The sequence below is a fragment of the Telopea speciosissima genome, chromosome 2, assembly GCF_018873765.1.
Source record: "Telopea speciosissima isolate NSW1024214 ecotype Mountain lineage chromosome 2, Tspe_v1, whole genome shotgun sequence".
Taxonomy (NCBI): domain Eukaryota; kingdom Viridiplantae; phylum Streptophyta; class Magnoliopsida; order Proteales; family Proteaceae; genus Telopea; species Telopea speciosissima.
The window spans coordinates 53210678-53236992 of record NC_057917.1 but is presented as its reverse complement, the minus strand read 5'-3'; the positions used below and the strand labels follow the sequence as shown (position 1 = coordinate 53236992).

Here is a 26315-nt window from a genome sequence, read left to right as displayed (position 1 = left end):
CCGATGCGCATCTCGCTTCTGCAATTTTCTCCACGTCATCCCTTTTTCAATTGAGACACTTTCTTCTCATGTTAGAAATTATATGCCTCTCATCTCCATCACTAGATCAACTGTGATTATATATAAGAATTAAAACGCACCCAACAAAAATTCTGCTTCTAAATTAGTTAAATATTCAATTTTTGATTTACCAAAACATAAAATTGATAAGATTTGGGTTTGATTGTTGCAGGTTCTTATTATTTCTGTGATGCACCTTTACACTTTACACAGCCGTCCTTCATGTTAGTATTTTCTGTTATTATTAGGACATCTAGTCATCTAGTGTGGACTATATTTTCCATTGTAAATTTATGCCTCATATTTATGAGAAGGCAAAATGGCAGGGAAAGGAGAATCAAGCCAATCTGCATCAAAATGGGAGTTTGTAACTTTGTATTCCATGTGGGGATCTAAATTTGTATTTTTTTGTTGCAGGTTCTTATTATTTCTGCGATGCACCTTTTTGCCAGCAAAACAATTATCAAGAGTTTTTGTAAAGAGAGATCTATTTTTTGAAATAACCTGCAACTCATCTTTCCCAATCGATTTGGGGAAGATGAGTTGCAGGTTTTTTTTTTTTTTTTTTTTTTTTTCTTCTTGAAAGGGTATTTTTGTAACTTTACCCCTTGATTTTAACACTGTTAGTCATGAACTGACGGAATGGATTTATTTGTTAACATTTGTAAATCTCAGGGGGGGTACACTGAATTTTTCAAAATTGGAGGATAAAATCATTCTTTCGTTAAACCTCAGGGGTGGTATGTGTAAATTACCCTTGATTTAACATGTGGCAGATAATAAGGCTGATAAGAAAAGCTTCTTTTATGGACCAAGTAGGAAATTAAAGTTTTTTTTTTCTTCGAGAATTTAGAAATGGGTTCTTACATAAACAACATGATTCAGCCCAAAACAAGTAACAAAAGTGCTTTAAAAGTGAATGCAAAATGACAAAATAAGAGATGGGCAAAAGAACGCTAACTGGTTATGTGATTCTTGTGCCCACTCATAGGATCACATGAATTTACCATTCAGCCATCAGTAAAAGAAAAAATCTCATTCAAACAGATAAACCTCTGTAATCTCATTGGCCCTGCACTGATGCAGATTCTACACGACAAGACTGCGATTTCTTACCCCTGAAAGAAACACCACTAGATTACATTACAGTGAGTTTGTAATTGACCATATTAATGTTACATATCTTTGTGACATTTCCTCATGTCGAAAATTGTAACTTTGGCAAACATAGGTGGGGGCACGTGGTAAAGGACCTGATACCCCTATTGTTGGTCGAATTTAAGCTCAAAACAAGTAGAGGAAGTTCATTAAAATTGAGTTCAAAATTAAAGATTGCATATATGTCATTAGATTCCATTATAGTAAATATCTTTTGGAAAAAGAACATCACTCAGTCACTTGTCGTCTATGCTTAGACACATGAGCATGCAAAATTACCACTCAACCCCTCCCCTATTGTTGGTCGAATTTAAGCTCAAAACAAGTAGAGGAAGTTCATTAAAATTGAGTTCAAAATTAAAAATTGCATATATGTCATTAGATTCCATTATAGTAAATATCATTTGGGAAAAAGAACATCACTCAGTCACATGTCGTCTATGCTTAGACACATGAGCATGCAAAATTACCACTCAACCCCTCCTGAAATAAAATAAAAAATAAAAAATAAAAAAAATCATCCTTATTGATGCTCTTGCATGCATTCTTATTGGCCTCCGCATTGGTGTAGGGACTACACAACCAAGCAGAGATCTCTTGCCCATATCATTTTTATGATTTATGAAATTTTAAAATCACTTTTTTTAAAAAAAAACCATTCCCATGCTTATTTAAAGCTCCGATCCAATTGAGATAGGTGTGTCCTGTATAATATGGATCCACTTGTACGGTTTCACCTATCTGAATTATTCCTCATGGCAATGAAATATGATCTTGTGACCAAAAGAAGGTTGATAAAGGCTAATGCCAGTTTTTCCAATAAGTAATTTTATGAAAATTTAATGTGGAGAGCTTCTCCACACTAGTGGACATGGAGATCGTAAATCTCCTAATTGCCTCAACCTATAAACCTAAAGAGTAAACGCCAAGGGTAAGAACCCCTTAATCTTACCTTTCCTACTTAACAAGGCTAATAAGCATTTTTTTTTTACCCTTATTCTCCCTCTTTAAGTTAGAGTGTAAAGGACCCCCACCCCTTACAATCTACAGGCAGGAGGGTAAGGCAGGTAAGACGGATAAATGGGTTCCATTGCCAACTTCAACTTTACTTACTCTTGCTCTTGGGCCATGGTTGGCTTAACTATAATAGTTCACAGGACCTAAATTTTGAAAGGGAGAGGGATAGGCACACGACGTATGCGATAAACTAGCAGATGGCACCAATGGAGGCATGGGATAGGGTATCATACAAGAGGGGCAGAGGTCATTTCAAAAGGGGAGGAAAAGAGAGATAGAGACAATGAGCGCTAGCTTACGGTACTCTGGCAGTGTGCCCTGCCTTTTCCCATTTTGAAATAAAGGGCAAATGGTTGCACTTAGAGGAGGCAAAATGACGACCCCGCCCCCATGAAAGGTGGAAATGTCCACCCTAATTTGAAATTCCATTTTGTTCAAGTGATGTTGGTATTAGTGTCCCATACTCCCATAGACCAAAGGTGATTGGGTTTTGACTGTGTTGGTCAATGTTGGACTAGATCGGGTCTTGTGAGGCCCAGAAGTTTTATTGGGCTAGGCCCATGGGTGAATTGGTTTTTCTAATAAGGTTCTAGGAATGGACTATAAATAGCTTCTAAGCCTACAATTGAAGCTCATGGCAAGCAGATGCGCTTTGGGTTTTCTAGTGCTTGAGAGATATATGGGGATTATCTTATTGACACACCCTTAAGGTGTCAAATAATTTGAAATCTTATTTTTTTTTTTTTGCCCTTTTAAATACCCTTTTTCTCCAATGAAGATAAATACTATTATCTCAAATGTGTATTCTAAAATATGCAAAACAATGATAGCTTTTGATAATGACACAAAGATAAGTCGCTTTCAAATTATTTTTGAAAATTCTTTTGTACTCTTAACTTAAAGAACTTCTGGGAATAAGATAAAAGACAATTAAAAGAATATATCAAGTTCTAAATATACACATAAAGATGTCATTTAGAGATTCCCGTCACCCATATATATTCATAAATAGTTAACTTGAAGTCAGTTAGACATTCCCTTACGTATATCTTTTGTTCTCTATGTGATTTTCTTTATTGTTATCTTGATGAGATTGTGTGTGCGTCATGGGTGCACTTCTGGCACAATGCAATTTGGTGGCCATTCGCAGTTTGGTGATCAAGAAGTTGCAATATTTCTAATCTAATACTTCAAGTTAACTATTTGATTAATATTTATATGGGAAAAAGATTTCAATAGATTCTCATATTTTGACCATGTGGTTCTGCACTGACACACACATTCTCTCTCTCCTCTTTGACCATGTGAATCCTTATAAGATGAAATTATTTCCCACCCCTTTATTGGTGTAGGTAGGAGATTACAACCCCCCCACACACACACTACTCCGCACTGCATCGTCCCTACTTATATTTTACATTCTCCCATTCCTTGAAAGCCCTATTTTAATTGTGTGACCCCCACATTAAAGAAGGAGAATGTTGTACTTCCAGCGAATTGCAATTCTTTCCTTAATTGGAAATTTCATTTTGTTGAAGTTATGTTGGCATTAGGTGTCCCATAGACCAAAGGTTACTGGGTTTTGACTGTGTTGGTCCATGTTGGCAGTTTGGCTCTCCTCCAGCCGTGGCGGGAGCTGGAGGGTCTAGCCCAGCAAAATAGGGGGGTTTTGATCATTTCACAGGGACCCAAGTGGGCCCCCTTGTGAAATGAACAAACCCCCCCCCTCCCGGTTTTGCTGGACTGGACCCTCCAGCTCCCACCACAGCTGGAGGAGAACCAGATCCCCATCTTGGACTAGGTTGGGTATTGTTAGTCCCGGCAGCTTTTTTGGGCTAGCCCATGAGTGAATTGGGTTTTCTTATAATGTTCTAGGAATGGATTATAAAAATCTCTTCAAGCCTACAATTGAGGCTAAGGGGAAGAAGATGCGCTTTGGGTTTTCTAGTATTTGGGAGATATTTCACCCGTGGATGCGGGCGAGTTTGCCAAATTGCGTATAAGGATTTTTTTTATTGACATTTTTTAAGGTGTGCTCAACAAAACACATTGTTTTTTACCCTTTAACGCAATATACTTTTTTTTCTCCAATGAAGATAAATACTGTTATTTCACATGTGTATTCTAAAAACATGCAAGACAATGACGGTCTTTGATAATGACATAATGATAAGTAACTTTCAAATTATTTTTGAAAATTCTTTTATACCCCTAATTTAAAGAACTTTTGGGAATAAAATAAAAAGTTTCAATTAAAAGAAGGGAATGTCTAAATGATACCTCTCTGGGTGTATTTAGAACTTGACACATTTTAATTGCACTTTGTCTTATTCTGAAAAGTTCTTTAAATTAAGGGTATATAAAGGTGTATATAGAACTTGACATCTTTTTCTAATTGTCCCTTTTCTTATTCCTAATAATTATTTAAATTAGGGGCATAAAAGGGTTTTCCAAAAAAACTTGAAAGTGACATATCTTTATATCATTATTAAAATGTATCATTGTCACACATATTTCAAGTATTATTAGAAAAAATATGTATAATATTAAAAGAGCAAATGTAAGGTTGCAAATTATTTGACACATAGATGGTGTCAATAAGAAAAATCCCTTAAAAAAAATGTGTCAATGTCTAAATATACCTATAAAGGTGTCATTTACAGGATTCTGTATCCCATATAAATATTCATTAAACAGTTAACTTGAAGTCATTTAGACGGTCCCTTACGTATACCTTTTGTTCTCTATGTGATTTTCTTTATTGTTATCTTGATCGGATTGTGTGTGCTATGGGTGCACTTGAGGAACAACACATTTTGGTGGCCAATTCCAATTTGGTGATCGAGAAGTTGTAATCTTTCCATTCTAATACTTCAAGTTAACAATTTGCTGAATAAGTTAACCTTTTGGGATTGGTGTGTAGTTTGTGTGATTACACTTTCATCAAAAAAAAAAAAAAAAAATTTTTGCTGAATAATTATATAGGAAAATAATCCTAATGCATTCTCACATTTTGACCATGTGGTCTACACTGACACACACACATTCTATCTCTCCTCCCTGACCATATGAGTTCCTACTAGATGAAACCATTTCCAATGTTGTGATTGGTGTAATGTAGGAGATTACCCCCACCCTGCTGGCATGGAAAACTCTCCCCACGTATATTTTACATTGTCTCATTCCTTAACAGTGGTATAATTCTGTGACCCCCACACTGGAGTGTCAATGGGTCGGGTTGGGCTGGGCTTGACCTAAACCCCAGCCTAACCCTAGGGGTTTTAAACTAAAACTAAGCCCAGCCCGGTCCTGCCAGGGCCTTACAAACCTCGACACGACAAAATCTTATGTTAAACCCAGGCTCAACCCAGTCCTGTTCAGGCTCAAGGCAGGTTAGGGCGGGCCCAAGCTAACCGGGCTTTTTTGACACCCCTACCCCACATATTAATGTTTATTGAGAATCAAGGGTACCTTCTTTACCCAATTTCAGGAATCCATGTATTGTTGCAGAATGGTAGCAGATTTGTTTGATGTCCAAGCTAGAACTTTGGAATGAAGATTTAATTAGACTTGCCTTTGATTCTGTTGCAGCAAATGCAAACCTGCGCATGTAGATTTCATTCCTCCAATGCGTTTTACAATATTAGTAAAGAGCAAATTACATGTACTATCCGCGTAGTTTGGCTCAATTACAAGTAACCCCCGTTGTTTGAATAATTACAACTATATCCATAAAGGTTGACGATGTTAGTGAGGTGTTAGATGTAAAAGATAGTTTTGCCCCTTCGTTCTTCTTTCTTCTTTCTTCGTCTTCTTCCTCTTCCTCCTGCAACCCCTTTCTTGCAACTCCGCCCCCACCCCTACTGCCAGTCCCACCTCCCATCCCTGCCCCCACCCCATGTTACCGGTTCCACCATTATTAAACTCCAACTGCAACCCCTTTTTTTCTTTTTCTTCCTCCTCTTGCTAGGCTGCAACCTCTTCCCTACAAAAATTTAATTTGATGAAAACACATGGGCCAAGGGAAAGGGGTAATTGGTACATTTAACGATGAGAACCTATTAGAATGCTCAAAACCAACAAATCTCAGAGATAAAACAACCGATAATAGCTAAACTGGAAAGATAAAAGGGAAGGGGGAGGAGGGGTGCTGGACTGCTTGGTACAGGCATTAAATCCATGCGGCAGATTTCCTCCCATTGTTTTGGAGAAAGAAAATCTCATAAATTAAATGAAGAGAGATAAAAAAATATAGTACAGTTGCAATGGCAAGACATAAGATATCGAGACGGCAAAGGATTGAGAAAAAGTTGTTGAAATGAGTTTGACGATGGAGAGAGAGATAGAATTGAAACGGACCTTCGGCAACTATAACTGTTTCTACAGAGAACCCGTCCATGCGCTCCATCATCGAATCCATTTCAGTGGGTAAACAGTGCTATCGCCAGATTGGAGAGTGGAGCTCCCGCAGATCGCCGAAGAAGAAAGAATTGAGATGGAGGAAGAGGAGGTTGGAACGATGGAAGGTTGAAGAGATGGGTTTGGTTATGTAATGTAAGGGTAAAAGGGTAAGACTACAATTTTATGAAGGGTAATTTTATGAAGGGTAATATGGCCACTTATGAATTCTTTGCTTCAACCAACGATTTCAACTTAACGAACTGGGGTTTAGTCCCACATCGGGTGTGTGAGTGTGGTGTGTATTGTGTATATCCACCATTCTACAGTCCCAAAAGTCGGTTAACCTTTTGGGATTGGTGTGTGGTTTCTGTGATTACACTTTCATCAAAAAAAAAAGGGAAATTATCAGTTCCACCCCCTAACATTTGCTTATATTTTAAGGCACCCACTAACTACCATAATATTAGCACCACCCCCTGTTTTACCAAACTAATTCCACACAGATTAGTTAAAAGCTATTAAGTGGTGATGTCAGATATTTAATATTTTTTAAAAGACAATTCTGCCCTTCTTAGTTGGCAAAGTACCTAATCTACCATTTCAATTAAAACACCCACGAACCCTTTTCTTCCTCACCCTAGATCGCGCATCCTTCAGTTCTCCGACCAAGCTCGAGTTGCAGAGGCGAGTTCTCTCTCCAAGTCTCACTCTCAATTGATCACAAGCTCGAGTTGCAGCGGCGAGCCCCCTTCTTCTTCTCGTCTGATTCCGATTGAGCCCTCTTCCTCTTCTCTCACTCCTCTGTCAACAAACCTTACAGAGCAAGCCATATTTCTTAAAACAAGTCATTAGAGGTGGTGAGATGGAGAGAGAAATAATGAAGCTTCCCTGGTTGCTTTGTCTTCTTCTAATTCACTTTTGAGTTTTTGTTGAAGCCCTAGCTCTGCTCCTCTGTCAGTTCAGATCCCGGTAATTTATCGCTTGAGCTTCGTTTCTAATTCATTTAATACTCGTTATCGATGAGAGATACATCTTTGCAATACTGATTAGATGGGAGAATCAAGAGCTTTAAGTGGTTGAAATGTTCATCATACCCTATTTTATCCTTTCCACCTCCTCCTCAACCTCTGTTGGGCTTAGCAAAGTTACATCAAGAACACCAGGCCTGTCGGTAGTAGCAAGCACGATTATGCCGCTATTGCCGGAGAAGCCGTCCATCTTCGTCAACAGCTGGTTAATGGTCTGCTCCCTCTCATCGTTCCCGCCTTTGAGCCCAGCCCCACGTTGCTTCCACAGTTCAAGCACTCCAGGATAAACTGCTTGAAGATTAAGAAGCTGAAGCCCGAATTTCTTCTACCAAATCCTCAAGTGCAACAAGAGTGGTGATACATATTCATTCCAATTCGCATTAAGAATTTGGGATTCCAGCAACATGAATTCCATGATTTGTAAGAAATTCGAGATTTAGATTCCAATTGAGATGTTGGCTTTTTATAGCCCAGGGAGTAAAGACATTGGATAATAACTCTAACAAATTCAGGTTTCTAAATTAAACCTTTTGAACCGAGCAGCAGAGGTAATACTCGTTGTCAATGAGGGATGCGTCTCTACCTAAGCAGAAACCTTCTAAGAAAATTGTCTGGTCTAGAACCAAAATTGTGGAAGTGGTTTTCTGGTTTTGCTTTCGGTTGTTGGGGGTTAGTTTTTGCTCCTATTGTTCTGTTAGGGATGGGAGTGAGTAGTAGGGACGGGTGGTGGTGGGGGAGAGCACTGGGGAGTGGGAGTGGAGGTTGCGTAGCAGGGCCACAGTGGCTGAAAATGAGTGGGGGCAGAAGTGGAGGTGGAGGTGGAGGTGGAGATGGAGGATGAGATGGGAGGGTAAAATCGGAAATTTGTTTAGGAATAGGTCAGAAAATTTTCATATGTTAACACCATTCAAAAATGGGTAATGGTTGATATTATGGTAGTTAGTGGGTGTGCCTTAAAATATAGGCAAACGTCAAGGGGTGGCACCGATAATTTCCCAAAAAAAAAAACAAAACTTAACGAACTGGGATTTATTTATAAACCCCACCATAATCCAGGGGAGGTACATGTAATTGTTCAAACAATGAAAGGTTACTTGAACTATAGGGATGATACATGTAATTTGCTCATTAGTTTATGACAAAAGTTTCATGTACAGTCAAAAGCAAACTGAAACTATTTAGCAACATCGAATCGAACCGTTTAAAATCGAAACCGTGAAACCGTTTAATGATTGGTTCGATTATGATTTCAAAATTGAAATAGTTTAATTAAATGGTTGAAACCAAACCAGACCGTTTAACCGAATAAACGTTTAATATTCTTCAGTATACATAAATGAGCCAAAAGCAAATAGAAACATTTATTGAAACCAAACTGAACCATGCCAAACCGTGAAATCCGTTTAATAAATGGTTCGATTATGATCTCAAAATTAAGATCAGTTCACTAAATGGTTTAAACCAAACCGAACCGTACTTGAACCCGTGGACGTAGACAAAAGCCTCCGTAAATATCATAAACCCACCCCCTAATTGGACGAACTGTTTGACGACCGTACACAAAAATTGGACCCATTAGTTTATATGGGTTCCAAGCTCCACGGGTAAGAAGGTCTCTACAGTACAAAATGTTGAATAGATACATTGGGCAATGCTTTTCTAATCAAATTTCGTCATAGTACCAAAACATATCAAATGTCTGGAACCAGCTTTGGGGTGTTAAAATGGTATACGCCAAGGGTTTTAGTATTCTTTTCCTTTAAGATCCTTTCTTGTTAGGCGGCTGCAATGGATAGAAGATAATTACTTGCCTGTTTCGATTGAATGCCGTGGATGGAAGCTATTGACCATCTATCAAAGAATTTTTTATTTTTTTTTTTCATAATCATCTATCAAGGATTCAGAAACAAGGAATCAAGATCTAGATCGTCCTAAATCAGGATCACTCGCGACCGATCCAATCCCGATTCTTGAAAACCTGCTATCTATTTTCTAAACGTCATTTTGCCCAATTGGTGTGGTTTGAATCCAAGTTTGCTTTTGATATTGAGGTTGTTGATTTGATAATATCTTTTTTTTTTGTTTTTTTTTTCTTCTCATCAGAATCAAATATCCGTGGAGACGGCCTGTTGCAAAATTAGAAGGTGATGATGGATGACTCAATCTTCTGTTTTGCAGCTACTGTTACTTACTATAGTTGAAATAAACTGGTCTTTGAAAGCATTTCACCAAAAACCTTCTTTGTTCTGGATGCAGCCAAAGCTCAGTTTAGTGGCAAGTGCTTGTCATGGCTTTTAGAAGATTCTTAAGCTCAAGATTATATGTTGTCGTTTGGTACTCTTCACCTGCTGATGGTGTTAAGAATATTGATAGAGCAAATTCAAAAAATTACTCTATCACTAGCTTCATTGTTTGCGATTATGAAGAGGATCACTCATTTCTACATGGTGAGTTTCAATGTCTGAGTCGAGTATCTCCTGAAATGGCTGAGATGACAGCTCTTAGAAATGCTTTTGATTTGAAGGCGACTGCTTTTCTATTTTCAAGCTTCTATTAGATGGTTCTCTTGATCCTCCACGGTGTGTCTGAGCGGATATAGGAGACTGCAAAATCATGCTTTATTCCTTCTTCTGAAAACACATTCAGGCGGCTTTCTGTATCCAAGGAATTGTAATTTTGCTGCGCATTCTTTGGCTCATTTTGGTTTAAATGTAACCTCTTTTGTTTGGCAAGAGTCTCCTCCAAAGCCCTTGTGAGAGTCTCCAGCTTTTGACTGTAGATCTGTTTCAGCTCTTTAATTTGTTTTTCAAAACAAAAAAGGGGGTTGGGGGAGTGGGGAGGGGAGATGAGCAGCTGCAAGTGCAGCTCCACCAACCCATATCTGCCATATGGCATATCAGGTGGGGCCCAAATTATGGTTAGACGTATGTCCCACTCTTTCCTACTTAAGTCCCAATTTCAAACCCAATATGACTCTCCAGGAGTGTCAAAATAAAGCAAAGAAAAATAGTGAAAATACACAAATCGCTGGACAATTCTAGACCATTGAAAATACAAAGAAAATATAAGCAACGCAAGGTGGGCCATTAGATTGAACTAGATCCTTAAATTTGATACCTCATCAATACATGATATCCTCTTCCTTTCAATGATTCAGATTTGTCTAGTTGGCATGCCATGTGGCAGAGGATGCAGGAGCTGCACTTTCGTAGCGGGCGTCTAAAGTTCATAAATGAAGTTTAAATGTCTTCCTAATCCAAAGAACAAGTGCTGGTGTTGATGAAGAATAACCATGAAGCGAAAAAAGGTCATCAGATCCTCAGTCAAATTATCAGGAATTTCAAACAATCGAAACTATAGAACCAAAACAGGGGAACTCCAAGACTGCAGATTCTATACATACATCCAAATGCCAATATTGCAAACAGAGACTACATAGTCAAAGAATCCCAAATCTGCAGATTTGAAATCCCCTGTTTCTCCAATCTATAGTGGGGAAAATGAGTACCCCAGAGCATACTCAAGCCCAAGAGCTAAATCCAAAATAACATTTGCTCCCTGAGGGACTACCATCCGCTAATTGTAAGCCTCTAATATGACTTCCTTGATTTTATTTTTAAGGACACCTGAAATACCTAACATTTAGAGAAACTACGCCTAGGTACCTCACGTTTGAAATATTTATGTTTGGGATATCCTTATTCATATTTCCAACTTTTCCATACATGTATGATCATGATTATCAAATACTACCGCAAACTCACGCAGCCTCCCCCTCTTTCTCTCTCCCCCTTGCTGTGATGCACCACCTACAGCGCCCTCGATAATTGCCTACCCTACAAGCCCCCCATTCTCTCTCTCTCTCTCTTCGCCCACTATCTCTGCATCCCTCCCCCACTCTGTTTCTTTCTATCTCCCCCGCTCTGTTTCTTTCTATCTCCCCTGCTCTGTTTCCCCCAATGTCTCTCTCTCCCCTGGTTCAACTCTTTGCATCTCTCCTCCCGCTCTGTATCTCTACCTACCCTGCTCGCTCTCTACACCTCTCCCCCGCTGTGGGTGGGACCATTGATAAATCGACCAGAGAAGAGATATAGAGGATGGAGAGAAAAACAGAGTGTCTCCAAATATAACATTTATGGGCAAAATTAGAAATATGAAAAAAGGAGGTATTCCAAACATAACATTTATGAAAAAAGAGGTACCCAGGTGTAATTTACCCTTTTATTATCCCTTGCCCTAAGTGCAAACAACTAATCTCATGATCATGAAACAGATATCATGTTCAATATATGTAAGCAAAAGAACTCAGCACATCAAGTTTCATATTTCCCCTCCCCACCCACCCTTCCATCAGACAACAGCTACCTATTCTTGGCTACACTAATAATATCACAATCAGGAAGGAATGAACCAATGTTGATACTAAATGAGTTAACAGCTTAAAAGGAACTGACATTGTAAAGTTGTTTACAACGAAATTCTCCTTTTTTTTTTAGCGAAGTCCCAATCTATATTCTATAATCTGTATTTCCAACTCTGCAAATCTAAACAGTCATTGTTCATAAATTATTAATATAAAGGGAAACATATATTCCCTCATTGCACCTACTCAAGTCTTGGATCTACACCCACAATTATATTTACTCTCCATTTTTGAATAAAAAGAATGAAACTGATAACCGAAACCAACAACTAATTTCACAATTATGAAATTGATAATTCCATTCAATACCACAAAAATATGTAAGCAAGTGAATTCTGCACATAAGCTCAATAGCATTTTGCTCTTTCTTTTTCTTTTTACCCAACATAAAACAACACCCACCTGTTCTTGATTATAAAAGGAGGATGAACCAATGAAGGAATTAGCAAACCTTGCAAAGCAGGTTAACGGGAAACCCCAATTTACAGCTGGATGGTGTATTACAATTGAGGTAACAAGCACCCATTGTCAGCAAGTGGAACTGTTGTTATAAAATGCCTATCTCTGCAGAAAACCATGATCAAAAGTATTAGCTTAGCAGGTCAAGTATTTTGAGAATCTATTCAGACTATAGAAAAGGAAAGGGGAAGTAAAGAATCGAAGAAACCAGCTAAAAACAAAAAGGGGAAAAGCAGGACAGAAAATCAAGCAACCAACCTTTCCAGGTTCAGGAATATCAGGTACTTTGTATGAATCGGGAGTTATTTCTGACAACCATAAGCCAGGAAATATCGTCTGCAAAATCAATCAAACCAGAATTAGGATGTTTTGAAAGAAATAAAGATTTGAAATTCACTCCTTGTTTGTATTAATGAAAAAGAAACTGGAACACTTCCTTACATCCAGTTGCTTCTGTACGATTCTAGCCCTCTTCTTTGGCCTCCTAGATGGCCTCGCCCCTGTCATCGACAGAAAATCGTCCTCAATATCTTGCCGACAAAGAGGGATCGAGAACTTAGGACTCTCCTTCTTCTCCACGCTGCCTTGCGCAGGAGACAAACCTCTCAGCCGAAGCGATTTGATGGTCGCAATGTCGGTCCGCGGAGGAGAAGAATTTGGCTGGCGGTCTTCATTCTTTGAGTTTGAACATCCAGCACCTCCTCTTCCGCCCTCACTGGGAGCCGTACAAGCTGCTCTCCTCGTTCTAAGATTCCACGGCCTTGCAGCCGCCGCCACCGACTCATCTTCTTCGCTGTCCTTCGGAATCGCAACGTTAATCTTATAAGCAGCCGAACGGAGTTCAGACATGAGTTTTGCCCTAACCTCTGCAATCCCATCATCTACATACCCCTCAAACTCGGATTTCTCACCATGAGCTCCTATCCGCGGCAAAAGCAGTTTCTTGAAACCTTCGGAGGGGTTAGAAGATCTCCGCTTGGTAGAGTCGAATTCTCTTCGCCGGCCAATGAAACCTTCGGAGTCGGCTTCGGAAGCCGATGATCTGTGGTCTACGGTGGGAATTTCTCCATTGGAATTCACTTTCATACATCGAAGAAGCCTTTGATTCCCCCATTTCAAGAAAGGCATGTCGAAATTGTGGAGAGGCCTCGATCTTTCAGGAGCCATCGCCATGAAATCCTGTGGTCTCTCTCTTTCAGAGACTCCCGAAAACACCATTAATCAGGAGTGGATGCTTGAGCGGAAGAACTAAGATCGAAGCTTTTCCCCTCCTTCTAATCAATTTTGGAGATCCTAAAACTGAAAATCCAATCAGGGAAGGTTTGAAGAATTCGACTTCGGGAGGGACAAAGAATATTTCGCCGGGAAAATAAACATATGAGATTGGTAGTAGAGAAGATGAAAGCGGTTTTAACGTTCGGGAATAAATTTTGTTTTGGAGTGTTTTGAGTTTAATATGCCTCTCTCGCACAAGGCTTAGTCCTACATTACACGTCGGTGTACCGTGCGCACCCCGGAAGTTCTTTCACTTATCTGGGCCTGGGCCTGGGCCTGGGCCTGGACACCGGCTTAACCTATAACACTACTGATGATATTTGTCATTGAACGGCTGGAGATGACTCTACAGATGAAAGATGAACCCTTCGATGCGAACTATACAGAGGAGATGAGACTTGCAAGTCTTTTAGAAACAGAAAAAAAATGGCGGGAACGTCTTAAGGTGGGTCCTACAAGAGTTGCATATGGTCATATGGGTTTGGAGGCCCACCAGTTCCCGAAAGTGTCCATCAGTTGGACCGATAGGCATTAAGTAGAAGGGAATCTGATGCTCATAATGGAACACGTGTAAAATGTTTTTTAACACATTACACATCCGTTCCTGTGGAAGAGACCGGACTTGGATCCTGTCAATCCGGGCAGCGTGCAGCACTTGTGCAATGCCTAGGATTGACAGGGCGCTTTGACTGCCTTACCCCTGCTCGGGCAAGGCGTTGGGCAGGAGGTAAGATGGTCAAAGTGCCAAATCAATCCCAGACGCTGCACACTGCTGCATGCTGCCCGGATTGAGATGATCTTTTTTCCCACCAGACCCCACAGGCCCACATCCAGGATTGGTAACGACCATTAGATCGTCAGGACTCTTCAGATACCGTTCAAAAAAAATTCTCATAGGTTTTGAATTCTGATGGAAAGAAAACTTTTTTTTGGTAAGAAAATTTATCGGGAGTAGTTTTGGTGGACAACCATCAACGGGCAAAATTGATGGGTGGATGTGTAGACCTACCACATGGCAATTAGAGAGATTCAAATTTTATCGATAGTTAGACCTAAAGTGGTTTGCTCACATGTCAAAGTTTCAATTGAAGCAGATAGGACGATAAATAATTGAATTTGAAACTATGACAAAAAAGGGGAAATATAGGGACACCCCCTCGCCTGTTTTCATATACACTCCATCATCTTTAAAACCTTTCAAACACACCCCCTCATCTATTGAAAGTCATTCAATTAGTCTATGTTGCATCAAGAATTAGGGTGGAGCGTGTCGTTCCTGCAAAGAAAAAAATAGTAATAGAAGATCGGACTGAGTCGATATGCCTAAGTCAGAACTCTCTAGCAACAAATAATTGTGATTGAATCCAGATGATCATGGAAGGAGGTTACCCAGTTATTTATAAGCGATTGGGAGAGTCCTGCAGACGGTGACGTGACTTAATAAGAAAAGGAGTTCCCTTGGCATGAGTTTAGGAGACTAGAAATCCTTTAAGTTTTAGGGATGAGTCCCCACTCTGTCACGCCTCACCAGGCTGGATTGGCGTATTAATTTAGGGCTGTTAGGGCCATCCTGCTTCGTTTTCGGAATATGATTTCACCACTTTTATTCGGATTTATTATCATGGCATGGTCGGGCCTCTGCTAGGATCAAGTCGCCATTTATACTAGATCGGTCTTTTCCCCACCTCGTCCTTCATGGAACGACCTAGTCGAGTGCCCATACCTCATTCTCTCCGTCCTCTCCCCCGAAAGGACACACGTGTCTTCCCTCTATTGGGTGCCGGTTTTATGATGTATCAGTCCATCAAACTAACTGTCGTTTAGTTTTAAACGTTAATACTCACCCAACCATTTTTTTGGACCAAATTGCCCAAATTAAAAATTTCAAGACGAAAATACCCTTTAGGGGTAAATACTAAATACAAATCATGCCTCTCTTTTTTGGGTTAAATACGCAAACCCCTTTAAAATACACTCAATATTCCTCGTACCCCCCTAAAGTTTTGACAATTCCATGTATCACCCCTGAAAATTCCACGCACCATTTTTATTTTACCCCCTTAAAGCCATTTAAGTCCACACCAGGCATTAAATGCTCAAAATGACCAAACTACCCTTTTTTATCTTTTCTTAAATTTGGAAAGACCTAATTGCCCTGACCTATTTGCTAAATTTTAAAAAGATCAAAATGCCCTCATCTTCCCCAAATCATCATCTTCCGAGTTGGTAAACGATTTCTACAACAATGGTCTTCCCTCCAATCTCTCCGGTGGCCAGAACCCTAGCTTGGACTACGGGTTCAAGGGTGCCGAGATCGCCATGACTTCTTACTGCTCAGAGCTTCAATTCCTGTCCAACCCAGTAACCAACCATGTCCAGAGCGCAGAGCAGCACAACAAAGATGAGTTCTCTCCTGTACCTGTAGCCTGATTCTCATGAAATTTTAGCCGAAGAATCCTACTCCAAATCCCCTTCACACCTTCTCCGAATCCATGATGGAAGAGAGCCTGGAACAGGCCAAATCCATCATCACCAAGTGGGATCCTAACTCCTCCACCTTCGCCAAAGTCACTTATCTCTTCCACGGAGCCGATTAGAAGCCATGGGATTCCTCAAGTCCCTTAACCAATTGCAGCAAGCCATGCATTTCTCCAACTCCTCCTCTCACAATCGCGAGGGAAGCACTCCAGACGGTGAGACAGAGACACACACAGAGAGAGAGAGAGAGAGAGAGAGACTGTGTGTAAGATGGGAGAGGGTAAATTGAAAAAAAGAAGAAAGAAAGGTTCTGTGAAGCTCATGTCCTCCACATTTTTGGTTGCGTTATGCCAAGCCATAGATCTGAGACACTTGGAGGAGAACTTGAGGCATACAGTGAAGAACACGGTGAGTCAAGTGGCGAAGAGGGTTTTAACCATGGGAGTGAACAGAGACCTTCACCCTTCAAGGTTCTGTGAGAAGGATCTACTCAAGGTGGTAGATCGGGAATATGTGTTCGCTTACATCGATGATCCTTGCAGTGCCACTTACCCCTTAATGCAAAAGCTGAGATAGGTACTAGTGGAGCACGCACTGAGCAACAGCGAGAATGAGAAGATCAGTGATTTCGAAGAGGAATTGAAGACGATTCTACCAAAAGAAGTGGTAGCGACTAGAAGCGCGGTGGAGAGTGGTGGTGGTGATGGTTGTATTGGATACCTACATTGTAAAAGAAGATAGATGATTTGGGAAAGATGAGGGTATTTTGGTCTTTTCAAATTTTAGCAAATAGGTTAGGGCAATTAGGTCTTCTCAAATTTTAGAAAAGATAGAAAAAAGGGTAATTTGGTCATTTTCAAGTATTTAATGCTTTGTGTGGACTTAAATGGTTTTAAGGGGCGTAAAGTAGGGGTGGTAAGTGGAATTTTTAGGGGTGGTACGATGAATTATCAGAACCTTAGGGGGGTACGAGAAATATTGGGTCCATTTTAGGGGGTACGAGTATTTAACCCTTTTTTTTTTTTCCCTAGTCTGCCATAGGGTTGGACACATCTCTCCTATACCGCCCCCACTCCCTTGTACCGCTCCCATCTCCCACCTCTTAACTAGGGATGTAAATGGATCGAATTCGGTCAGATAGTGGCATTATCATATTCGTATCCGATTATATTCGGACGGATTCGGATAATATCCTATTGGTTTTCGGACGGATTTGGATAATTTTCGGATAGAGGTTTTATTTAATACAGGTTCTCCTAAATGGATATGAATATGGATCGAATATGATTTTTCGACTATCCGTTAACATATTTACCGTTTTTATGATGAGGGTTAGGGTTGAGACATGAGAGTTCAGTAACTACCCTTTCTTTTACTCTTCTTAGTCTTTTATTCTCTTACGTTTTTACTTTTGATTTTTTTAATAGATATGTAATTCCATGTATCACATTGCATAAAACAATATATAAACCAATATCAAATCTAGAAAAAGAATCACATTATCTTAACTTATGAATTTATAAAAATAAGATAACAAAATCCAATAAGATAACTTAAAAGGATAGACAAACATAGAGTTATATTTCAGATATTTTATTACCGTCGGACTGCTAAACGAATCGGATAATAATCGATCGGATAGGGGGATTATCATATTCGTATCCGATTAGTTTCGGACAGATTCGGATTCTCCTAAACAGATACGAACGCGGATCGAATACGGATTTACAAATATCCATTTATATCCCTACTCTTAACAAAGGAGAATGAAATCTGATATTTTCATCAAGTAAAATACCATCTTGTGTATCGGCATATATTCTCATGTATGTCCATGCATGCTTATGGGATAAACTTTGGCCACAACCCTTAAGGTTGAGCAAGGGATTCAAAACTGGGTTTAATAAGTTAGAATACCGCAAGCGAGCTCCAAAACCCTATACCACCCAAAGCCCCCTGAACTCCTCCATTCATCAAGAAACCAAAATATTAAGAGTTTTTTGTACTTACCAGATCAAGGTTTTTTTTATTTTTTTGTTTGGTAGAAAACTTACCAGATCAAGGTTACAGTAAGCGGGATCGGTAATAACAATACACCAGTCCGTTTCACAACACCAAAGCACGCACAAACTGAGCAAAATTGTAACTGTGTTATGTCTTTGGGGTATGAGGTTTGGAAGTCTTACTCCTCTGTATTTTCACTTTCGTCCTTGACAACCTTGATCATGTTGTCTATATGCAAAATTGTAATAGTGGATTCGGTTGCAAATTAATTGGAATCTAAAACTCACAAAATGAATACATTCTTAAGAGAACCAGTTATAATTTCACCCCAATTAACATCCTACGAAGTGTAACAACTTATACAAGATGCTGAAATCACAACGTAATAAAGAACAATCAAGCAACCACAACGCAAATATATACGTGGTTCGACAAGGTGCCCACATCCATGGTGAGATAAGAGTGACTTTACTAGCAATGGAGAATAGGATTACAAGCTCTCTTCCTCTAGTCTCTCTGTTTACACCTCGAACCCTAATGACCTCCCTCCCAAAAATTGATACAAATTTTATAAAATAATAAGGTACAATTTCTGAAATTACTCCATGTAAACAAAGTCAAAGACAATGGGGCGCAATACTAAGTCCTACGGACTTTTAATGGTCCTTCAGAGGTGACCATTACCCTATCCACATATCACAAGATCTCAATCTTCAGTCCCTTTTGTTTCTACATGTGTTGGAATTTTTCAATAATTGTATGGACGGTTTTGAGTCATTCTTTGGTTCAATGTTGGCTTGATTTTTTGGCTAAGGAACATGTATCTTCAAAGAAACATATCCATTTGTATAGGTGCATTCATGGCACTTGGATTGAAATGTTCTAATCTAATCCATTAAACCAAGAGACACACCTACACTATGGCGTATCTCCAAGAGACACTTACATATAAGTGCTTGGATTAGAATCTTTTAATCCTATCCACTCATGTCAATGGACACACCCATTCCATGAGGTGTCTTGAAGGGATACATCCACCACTATAAATAGAGGTGAAATGGACAGCCCAAATTATTCAATTTTTGTGGTACGATTTCAGTTAGTCAGGCATTAACAAATTCTAAATTCTTTGATAGTTTCAAGTGATTACTGTCTCTGCAAATCAGTAATCGGTCCAGTCTGTTTTATCTTGGGAGGCAGATTTACTGCAACCCAGTGCAGTAATAGAGTGCAAATACTGTCTTAAGGACATAGTAGTCTTGTTCAACTCAGGCTATATATCTCTTTGTCCTTTTCCTTTGATATTAGTGTTTTTCTAACAATATGTAATATCTTCACTTTGCTCATTGCAGGTTCAATAACCCCAGCTTCAAAGTGTCACATATGGTTCCCCTGAAAAGATCTAACCCCACACTGTAATACAAAAGAGAAGGGTGAAAATTAAAGAGATTAAAGCAATCAATAATATGGGAAGAGTGATAAGGTAGAAGACACATCTTACGTTTAAATTCCATCTGATCGCAAGTAAAAGGAAGGGAAGGGAAGTGGATTTGTTTTTAAAAAGGAAAAGGAAAATTTTGGAAATTATGATTGTGTAACCTACTTTAAACTCTTACCACAGTAATGTTACACAATCGTTACTAGTTCCCTCATTCAATATTAAGGAACCCTATATAGATAGATGGAGGAAAAATTAAAACAAAAACAACCCAAGGATTGTCTTGATTCAAAGAACAGAATGGACAAGGAACAATGGTGTTTTCTCCACAACTCTCTGTTATGGGAGTATTTAGCCTTTGATTAGAAAACAATGGTACTAATTTCATGCTTTGTGGCTACTGTCAACTGTCATTACAAGTATGGTAACTCAAAGGTACGTAAATTTTAGAGAGCAGATGGAATAGGAAATAAATGAGTAGACAAAGAATACCTTGATAAATGCTGCTTATCTCAATACAAAACTAACTCAGTTACAAACATTGTAGTGTTCACTGCAAGAACCTACAACCAATATAAGTGTTGCTCATCTGACCATTGAATTGATTTATCTTTAATTCAAAAAAAAAAAAATGATGGATGTGAAGACCACCCTGCAATTGTGATTTCAGGAGAGAGAGAGAGAGAGAGAGAGAGATACAAGGACCCTAGCGATCAAAGATGAAGGTGGGGGTCAAGGAGAGAGCAACGGTGAGGAGGTTTCGTGAGATTGGGAAATAGGGTAACTGGAAAGGTGGGAGCATTTAGGGTAATTTGGTCTTTTTGATTTTTAATCTATTAAAATATAGAGGGTATTTTAGTAATTTTACTTTTTCTGTTAGTTAGATAACGGTATCACGATGAGGGGGTGTGTTTGAAAGATTTTAAAGATGAGGGGGTATACATGAAAATAGGCCATAATTGAGGGGGTGTTCTTATATTTCCCCCCCCCCCCCTCCCCCCCTCAAGATCTACATTGTTCCCTGATATTACAAGATTAAGACGTCTTATCATTGCCCTTAAAGCAAGGCGCCTAATATTAGCAGCAAAAAAACCAAGATCCTTTTATAGATGTTGTCAAATAAAGAGTTCAAGTTGAGAGGGGTATATACACTGTGCCAACTGCCAAGGCCATGCATGAGGAGCAGGGGTAGGGAGACATTACTGCAGTTCCTGCTTTGCTCTCCATACTTCTTTAATCTGCCATCTGTTCAACTTAGTATGGTCAAGTTCCAAAAAATTCCCTGTACATTTGCATCGAGTTGATAAATTTCTTGGTTTTAATTATTTGCTAAGAGAATAAAGATCTACATATTGTTCGTGTGTGGATTCTTTTTCATGCTCTCTCATAAAATGTGGAGAAGTGTGGGATCTGCATGGATTGATACCTGTCAAATCAATAAGTGGTGGAAGTGTGTGAATTCCTTTCCATGTTGGTAACGTGGGAAACCCTCTCCCATTTTCTACACTTGGTCTGAATTTGTTTGTTAATTACAACAACAACAAAATTCATTAAAATGTTGTTCTTTATTTTCAATTTTTTTTTTTTTTTTTTTTTGGGGGGGGTGGGGGGGGGCACCAATGGTAGGGGTGTCTAACAAGTTGGACTTGATCGGTTTCGATCAGGCCTAATTGGTTCTCACCAATTTAAGGCAACATACCAATGTCGACCATATAGGTAATCAGGCCTCTTAGGGTAGGGCATGGATAAGCTTTTATTTGGTCAATCAATTATTGATCCATAATTAGGCTCATGGTAATCAGACTATAACCAGCCTAATTCGCTAATTGGATTATAATCAGACTAAATGGGTTTAAGCGGTATAATCTTGCTATAAAAGGTTGGTTAACAGTATTGATCGGGTGTCTATCGGGCCACAACCAAACACTATTACCAACCTTTTCCTAGGCGGTCTAAAAATAAGATTTTAAAAAGTAGGAGATGTACAAGTCAACGAGACAAATCTCGGGGGGTGGTGCAAGTAGTTTAATCTAAAATATATGATTTATGTGTAGAACATGTGTAACTAGTTGAAGGGTTTGGGTATTGAGAAAAGGCCGAGGTTTGACTCATCATGCAAACTAATTTGAAAGCTTGAAATATTAATCAAATTATTATATGTATATATGGCTAGGTTCGATATATAGTTCGAGCTTGGCACGGCCCTATCAGGCTCTAGTCCAATATAAGTTAGGGCCAGGCTTGGCATTGAATTTTTTGGGTCTATTTCAAGCCGGTTGTTCAGGCTAATTTTGGGGATGGGCTGATCAGGCCAAGAGCTGATCCAGTACATGTTTCATTCCAATATAATGTATAGCCTTTTTTCTATTAAAAAAAAAACAATCTGTGATCCTCCAATATTCTTGAAATTGAGCAAAGTGAGGGGCTATTGCTTGGAAAAATGATAAAAGGGCCCGGCTGGGATGGTAAATGCCTAGGTTTGAGTAGAACTACAATATTGCATTAAAAAAACCAAAAAAAGAAAGCTGCCTGAATACGTAGCTCCTATGCCCAGACGTACGAGCATGCCATGGAAGAGGCCTTGAGCCCCAAGCCATGAAGCCAACCTTCTCTTCCACACCTATTGGGATGGTAAATGCCTAGGTTTGAATAGAACTAAAATACTGCATTTAAAAAATTAAAAAAAAAATAAAAAAAGAAAGCCACCCAGACATATGAGCATGCCATGAAAGGATATGACATGACCATGCCAAAAGAAAACTACTTGATTGCATGGCTTCTACGCCCAAACATATGAGCATGTCAGGGGGATGAGCCCCTCCCGCCACGGTTGGAGGAGAGCCAAATTGATTGGGCATAAGCCATACTTTCACGGACCTTTATCCGCTGTTATAACTAGAGCGTTGCTGTATGCATCGTACCGTACAGCAGCAGTCATGTGTGCACACATGACCGTTGCTGCGCCGCACAATGCATACAGCAGCGCTCCAGTTACAGCAGCACATAAAAATTCTACTTTCACTACACCACAACACCGCTGTACAAAAAATTAATGACCTGATTTTCCGGCAGACCAACAAGAAAATGCCTCTTATTTCCGTGGGGGCAAAGTAGAGAGCTTCATATTTTTTTCTTTTTTTTGGGGGGTAAAGAGACCCTCATAATCTTTTTTTTTGTGGTTTTGGGGGTAAATAGACCCTCATAATCTCAGGGGATAGGAAAAGGGGATAGGAAACTGGACGTGGATTTCAAATTTATTTGAAAACCTGGTTAAATTCTGGTACAGTATGTCTAGATCCAACGACCATAAGCCCCACAAATAATGAACATTCCCTTTAAAGTGGGAGCGTGGGGACTCTTAAACCACACGGAATGGGTCTCATTTGATTCAAGCTTACAACATGGTTGTGGGAATTTGGGTGGCTACGATCATACTATATTTCAGGGAATCAATTATTATTAATCAGTTTCAATTTTCCAAATCAAGATTGATTAGTAATCGATTTGGCTTAATCGGTTTTTCCTTTACAGCCTCCTTCCATTGGAGTTGCATAACAACTTCATGACTCGCCCACTCCCCTCCCCAATCTCAGAGCTGAAGAATATGGAGATTTTGGCATTGCAAGAGCATCGGTTCTTAAGTTTTTTCTAATAAGAAATAGTACAATATATTTAATCGTCTATGTTGCGTACATTATGATTCTTCTCAAACCCTGCAATGGCAGGAGCCTTGTGCACTGGGTGCGTCCTTTGTTATAGTAATTTATAATCGGATTAACATTTTAATTGATTTACAACCAATGATTTTTTAATTAAAATTAAATTGGAACTGATTAGAAAACTTCAAAACCACAACCAAACCAATCCGGTTCGATTCAACTTTAAACTGTCAGTTTTGATTCGATGGATTCTGATTTAGTACAGAGTTAGAAACTTATTATTATTCATACAGCACAAAGCGATGAAGGAACAAAATACTGGGATTGTATCCTGTCCGGTACAGTTGTCCAGTTCTCTCATAGGGAGGCGGAAATGACGACTTAACCCTCCCTCAGACAGTGTGTTCGGGCAGGGGTTAGGTCGTCATTTTCAACCCCTACGAGAGGAACCAGACAACTGTTCCTGGCGAGCAGGGAACCGGTAATAGACCTCAGATTTGGTCTGCCAAAGGAATAGAAGTAGCCATTAGCCCTTGGATTTGAAATTTTGGCTCCAAAAAAATTAAGAGGTGCAGTTCAACGGCTACCTGCTCACAATCCATTAAAAATTCAAAATAAGTCCAAAGCAACACCGACCTTTCTTCCCTTTTACAGCTCCCCACCAGCAATCACATCTCCAAACCACTTTGAAACACTTTTCTCCTCCATAAAAACTCTTGCAAGAAAAGAGTCTCTTCGCATTGCATCACCCAAGAAGCCTTAGCCTCCTTTCCCCTCTTCTCCCCCCCACCCCCCCAAAAAAAAAACCTTTCTGCAAGTGAAAAGAGGAGACCATAAAAAATGCCCAAGCAAAGAGCGCCCATCTTCGTAAGAGCTTTGAATCTCTTAAATATCCCCATGTTTATGGCGAAAATGGGTAAACCCGTCTGCCGAAAGCTCATTTTCCTAAAGAAAACCAGGAAGTTCAAGAAGCTAAAGCTTCTCAAGTACTATAGCTACGCCTTCATTGAAGAGTACCAGTTTTCTCCTTCAAACACTCCTTTGATCCATTATTACAGAAAGCCATACAAGAAGAGAACCCGTGGCCGAGATATCCATTCATTGTTCTTCCTCTGCAGTTGTTCTGGTGGTTTGCGGGTCGACGGAGAATATGAAGAAAATGGACAAAAAGATTTTGCATTAGAATCTCCACCTGTCATTGCTGATGGTACTGCAAAAGAGTTGCCTGAGCCATTGGATTCAGATGAAGAAGATGACTCTGTTGATCAGAAGGCAGAGCTGTTCATTCAGAGGTTCTATGAAGAGATGAGAATGCAGAGTCAGGAGTCGGTTCTTCAATACAATGAAATGTTGGAAAGGGGTTGCAATTGAAGAATTTCTTTTTACATTTGGACTCGTTGATTCAAAGATGGATTATTCGTTTTGAACAATGTGTGTTTTTTTTTGGTTTCATCATTTATCCACAGGAATTTTTTTTCTGAGACTGTGGAGATGGTCTTCTGTTTTGTTTAATATTCCCTTTTGGTTGTGTCAAAGGTCTTCTGGGTCAGTAGCAATTGCGCTGGATAAGTGTGGGAAGTTCACAGTTTTCATTATCAGAAAACGGGAGCTTTAATTTTATTAATAGGACATCAAAGAATCATTCCTCCATCGTCTATAAATCTTCTACATTTGTAAGCTTTTCTGGCAATATCTATTGACATTTCCATCCGTAGCTCTGTTCTTATTTATGTAGGGATTTTACTACCTTTGTCTCTGGCATTCTTCTGCAAATTCCTCCAGAAAATGCTCCATTGACGATTTTCTATGACGGAACCTTCTCTGTATTCGATGTTCATCTTCATGTGGAGAATCAGAGTTCAAGAGGCATTGCAAAACGAATTCGTTCATGGGGAGGGGCGGCAGTCAAATCATTCCCTCTCTCCAGTCTTCAAAATCTAAACCCATGGAGAGATTGGAGGATGGAAACGTCTTCTCCAACGGGTAACTGCAAGCAAGTTGTCTTTTCCCCTATAATAAAAGCGATAATTTTTCCAAGTTTAGGATTTGGGTGTTCAGAGAATCTCAAGCTTAACTCTGGAACTCCCGCTTGTGTGCTGTGGAAGCTTTGCTACACCATGACTAAACAGAAGGAAATCTTCAAGCCCAAAGAGCCCGGTAAGGTGGGCATGTACGTCTGTGGTATCACCGCCTATGATTACAGTCACATAGGCCACGCTCTGGTTTATGTCGCCTTCTATGTCCTCTACAGGTGAACTCTCTCTCTTTATAATCCCTCTTCTATTCTTCGTCCCTTGAACTTTCCTCGGTAAATTGATTTGGTATGTTTCTGTTTGCTTGTGGAGGCAAGCCTTAGAATAGAAGAAGAAATGATTGAATTTTGAAGAGCTTATAGGTACTTAATTTAACAAGTTCCCACTTTATTGAACATAATCCAGAACTTAAAAAGATTTTTGGACGTAATCTCATTTACAGAATTTGTTTGCTCGATGCCCAGTGGGTATGTAGTTGTTTAGGGTGTGTTGAAAATAGGGGTGTAAATAAATAGCCGAAATTCATTTCCGTATTCGTGTCCGTATCCGTTTAGCACTATCCGAATCCGTCCGAAAGCTAAACGGATGCGGATACGGATAGGCTATAGCTATCCAAAAAACTATATTTACATGTAAACGGATAAAATATTCGATCCGTATCCGTGTCCGTATCCTTTTAGCACTATCCGAATCCGTCCGATAGCTAATCGGATGCGGATGCGGATATAGCACTATCCGAGCTGAATCCGATCCGTTTACAGACCTAGTTGAAAATAATACCACATAAATTGAGAGTATATAACTTATCTCAGCGGCTTAGCATTTGAAACAAAGCAACCATGTATTATATGAGAGATTATACACGAGCGAAAATCACAAACA

At 39.5% G+C, this 26315-nt stretch overlaps 2 protein-coding genes across 2 annotated transcripts; one reads left to right on the top strand and one right to left on the bottom strand.

Annotated features, from left to right (window-relative positions):
• Nucleotides 1-12572: 12572 nt before the first annotated feature.
• On the bottom strand, nucleotides 12573-23593 carry LOC122653268. The gene is made up of 4 exons (XM_043847241.1): nucleotides 23584-23593; nucleotides 12988-13817; nucleotides 12805-12882; nucleotides 12573-12651 (listed from the first exon to the last, which is right to left on the bottom strand). Exons 2-4 carry the CDS (start codon nucleotides 13762-13764, stop codon nucleotides 12646-12648), a joined length of 861 nt encoding a protein of 286 aa, XP_043703176.1. The 5' UTR covers nucleotides 13765-13817; nucleotides 23584-23593; the 3' UTR covers nucleotides 12573-12645.
• On the top strand, nucleotides 22720-24809 carry LOC122653269. The gene is made up of 2 exons (XM_043847242.1): nucleotides 22720-22731; nucleotides 24219-24809. Exon 2 carries the CDS (start codon nucleotides 24241-24243, stop codon nucleotides 24769-24771), a length of 531 nt encoding a protein of 176 aa, XP_043703177.1. The 5' UTR covers nucleotides 22720-22731; nucleotides 24219-24240; the 3' UTR covers nucleotides 24772-24809.
• Nucleotides 24810-26315: the final 1506 nt, after the last annotated feature.